At 39.5% G+C, this 3991-nt stretch overlaps 1 protein-coding gene across 1 annotated transcript in view; it reads right to left on the bottom strand.

Annotated features, from left to right (window-relative positions):
• The window catches only part of LOC130090810 (WD repeat-containing protein 7), a gene marked incomplete at its 5' end in the record, with an annotated part of 108084 nt that extends 104611 nt beyond the window's left edge, over positions 1-3473 (bottom strand). The window contains 2 exon segments of the mRNA XM_056258416.1: positions 2982-3295; positions 3297-3473. Of these exon segments, the coding sequence (XP_056114391.1) occupies positions 2982-3295; positions 3297-3473 (491 nt within the window).
• Between the last annotated feature and the right edge of the window lie 518 nt (positions 3474-3991).

Below are 3991 nucleotides of genomic sequence, written 5' to 3' on the forward strand. Positions count from 1 at the left end.
ACACTATGATTATTTAAATGATAAAAAGGACTTTAATTTATGCTTATGTTTAAATTAATTAATCAATCATATTCCTAAATTAATTATTAAATACTTTTTTATTTAGTATCTTAAATTAGTACAATTATATTACAAATTATAATAAATGCAATTATTTTAAAATAGTGTCTTAAAATATTTTATGTTTTCTAAAACACATCTCTATAAATATATATATATATATATATATATGTGTATAATCTTCCTAAAATATTTATTTTATTTATCTTACTGTAGTACAATAAGCAATACATTACAGAATTTGTATTAATCTTTGTTAATAATAACTGTTCATTGTTAGTTCGGGTCCATTAAATAATATAAACAGATACAACTTTTGATTTATTAATAACATATTAGTGAATGTTGATATTAACATTAATTAAGATTAATAAATGCTTAAGAATTGTATTGTTAACTAATGCAGTTAAATAATGTTATCAAATGTAATTGTAAAACTGTTACTTTATTGTAAAATGCAATAATGAAAATCCATGATGAATCACCATTAAGAATGCATTATGGTTATGCAAATTTCATGATGTATAGAGTAACCAAATTATGTATACAGTGATTTTGATCATATATGTTAGTTCTTGTTAACAAATGGAGCCTTATTGTAAAATTCAAAAATGAAAATCCATGAAGAATCACCATTAAGAATGCATTATGCAAATTTCACGATATTTATACAGTGATTCTGATCACACATAAATAATTTAAGATTAAATGAACGTTAAAAATGTAACGCTAAACCTTAAAATAAACCGCTCCTTCAAAACTACCCTCATTATATCGATTCAGGAAAGTTATTTGAAGGTAAAACTGACTTTGAAAGAAATCGGTGGCGCTGCCCTTCAATCTAAACATGATGCACAAACACATCGACGGCGCGTATCGACGGCTTCACGTGTTGCTAGCTGCTAGTTCACCTGCAGAGCACGAGACTGAAATCTCTCACCTGCGGACAAGCTGAACGATCAGCACACACACACACACACACAGCGAGAGCTCAATAGCCGTCACCCCGCGGGGCGACCGCACGGCCCCTGGGAACGAGCGCCGCCGAGGCCCCTGGGTCACTGTCCTGAACCGCCATCACACCCCTGGGCGAGTTAAAGCCCGCGATACGCGGAGGAGAACACAGGTGAACAACAGAAACAGCGCGGCTGAAACACCCTGACGGTGCTTTAAGCTTTTTATTTCGCCAAAACATCTTATCTTTTTCTCTGTACTTATGTACAGGTGAAACTGGAAAAATTAGAATATGGTGCAAAAGTTCATTTATTTCAGTAATTCAACTTAAAAGGTGAAACTAATATATTATATAGACTCATTACATGCAAAGTGAGATATTTCAAGCCTTTATTTGTTATAATTGTGATGATTATGGCTTACAGCTTATGAAAACCCCAAAGTCAAAGTGTTTTCATAAGCTGTAAGCCATAATCATCACAATGACAGCTAGTTGATCTCTTCAGCGATGCATCGTACTGTGATAGTGAAGCAGCGAGTTACAGCGCTGTACGGGAAACACACTCCTGGTCAACGTGTGATCGTCAACCAGTGGATCTCTGAGCTGAGGGAGTGAGTGGAGGCGGGGCTCATTTGCATATTCATAGAACCGCGCATACTAAATGAGGCAAGAGTGTCGAGTTACATTCAAGATATTTTAAGGCAGAGAAGGAAAAAAGGTTTAAATATGTAATTTTAGTGATAAAATGATTGACTACAGGGGGACTTTAATAGCTTTAGTTATGGATAATGACCTGTTATGAAAAAGTGATTAGAGAGTCCTTTGATCACACTTTTAGTGCGATCTGATCTTTGTTAACAGTGATTATTATGAGTGTGTGTGTGTATATGTGTGTGTGTCTATGTATGTATGTGTGTGTTTCTGTGTGTGTGCGCATGTATGTATGCGTGTGTGTGCGTGTGTGTATATGTTTCTGTGTGTGTATTAGGGGTTTAACGGTTCACAAAATTCACGGTTCGGTACGTTTCCGATACAGCAAAAAGAAAGAAATGCCAGAGAAATGTCCTTGATTTAATTTTTTAATTATATTTTTATTAAAACTAACATCAAAGTATGATATTTTTTACTTTGAGCAATGATGGAGCTATACTTGACTTTTCTTAGGAGCTTATAAAACAAAACAGCTCCTTGGACAAAATGAAATGTAATATTGTAGTAGTTATAAACAAAGGTTTATTTTAGTTCAGATTAACATTTGAGGGCAGCAACTGTATTCATAATGTCAAAATAAAACCGACGTGATGTTACTTGAAAGCATTATAGCCGACTATTCCTGCCACACTTCCATGGTTACAGTTAGTAGTGTTACTACAGTAAACCCATGGTGAATGTTGCTGATCTGTGGACACTAGTTAGTTCATTCATGGCACAGTGTTTCTTCGTGGTTTCCACGTCAGCGCTGTTTGATCCGGTAATAACGGAGAAATGTGAATGTGTCTCACTAGATCTCGCAGCGATGTTATTACTTCAGTGGCGAACTCAAATGCTTTCTTTACTGGATTTCGCTGTGTAGTGACAGTGCTGATGATGAAGATCGGCTCGCGCTGCATTGGTCCAAACTGATAAACGGTCCGTCAACCACACAATAACGAGCAGCTCAGTTTCGTTACGCTTACATACATTTGCCATTTGATGTTGGGCAATGTTGTGGTCACGCCAGCGTCTCTTACATTATGAGCGCGCTTGCCACGCGAGACGCGCCAACATTTGAAATAACGAAATGTTGGTCGGCAGGAAAAATGGTCCAACGAACGGTTCAATACGAATACGTGTATCGTTACACCCCTAGTGTGCATGTGTGTATATATGTGTGTCTGTGTGTGTTTGTGTGCATGTGTGTGTGTGTGTGTGCTTGTGTGTGTGTGTGTGTGCATGTGTGTATATATGTGTGTGTGTGTGATTTCACCTGACTGGGGCTTTCTTCATATGCTCTCCGATGAACGTGGCGTTGGTCATGCCCATCAGTGTGTTAGCGAGCGAGATGACGGACAGCAGGTGCTGCGTGGTCACGGCTCTCGACACGCCGTACGTCCCCTTTCCCACGACCTCGGACGCGGAGAGCGCCTCCACCGAGTCCTGCGCCAGCCGGCGGAGCAGCGAGTCCTTGAAGGTGGGCAGCATCAGAGACATGTGCCCGCCGCGCGAGATCAGGCCGAAGGAGATGGGTGTGTGTGGGCGCAGCATCCCGAGCCGGCTCACACACACCTCGTCCAGGGCCCCCGTTCAGGCCCCAGGCGTGCAGGCAGGACATGAAGAGCTTGGCCGTGTCCATGGTCAGGTTGTACTCCAGGAGACTCAGAGACTTGGACTTCTCCTCGCGCCGGCGCTGCTCCTCCTCTTCGTCCTCGTCTTCGTCCAGCAGGTGCTCCTTGATGTTTTCTTTAATGGTCTCCTTCACCTGTGCAGGGGGAGTGATGGAGCGGACACGTCATGTGATGACTAATAAACCAACAACAGACGATTTTTTATGCTTTTATTTCTCCGTTTTGTTTTGGGGGGGGGGGGGGGGGGGGGGGGGACATCTAGAAAGCAAAATGAAGCCTAAAGCTTTTGACCACCAGTGTTATTTTAGTTTTATTCATATATTTTGAGTTTTCATGTTAATTTTCATTTAATTTTTAGTCATTTCATTATGTGCCTTTATATATATATATTATTATGTGCCTTTATATTAGGGCTGACTTCTAATATTCGAGGATTCGACGATTCGATTCGGAGAGGTCTGATTCGACTATGAACCTCATAGTCGAATTGTAGGGAAGTGTTTTGTAACCAATAGGGGTGTGACTGTTATTATATAACCGTGAGGACCGACGGTTATAGTTGAACACGTCATTAGAACTCTCTAACCGCCAAAACCGTGCTATTAAAATATTTTTTACAAACATTTTTTATCATAGAGTATGTTTAAATACT

The sequence above is a fragment of the Rhinichthys klamathensis genome, unplaced genomic scaffold, assembly GCF_029890125.1.
Source record: "Rhinichthys klamathensis goyatoka isolate OS25496 unplaced genomic scaffold, OSU_Roscu_1.1 h1tg000151l_1, whole genome shotgun sequence".
Lineage (NCBI taxonomy): Eukaryota > Metazoa > Chordata > Actinopteri > Cypriniformes > Leuciscidae > Rhinichthys > Rhinichthys klamathensis.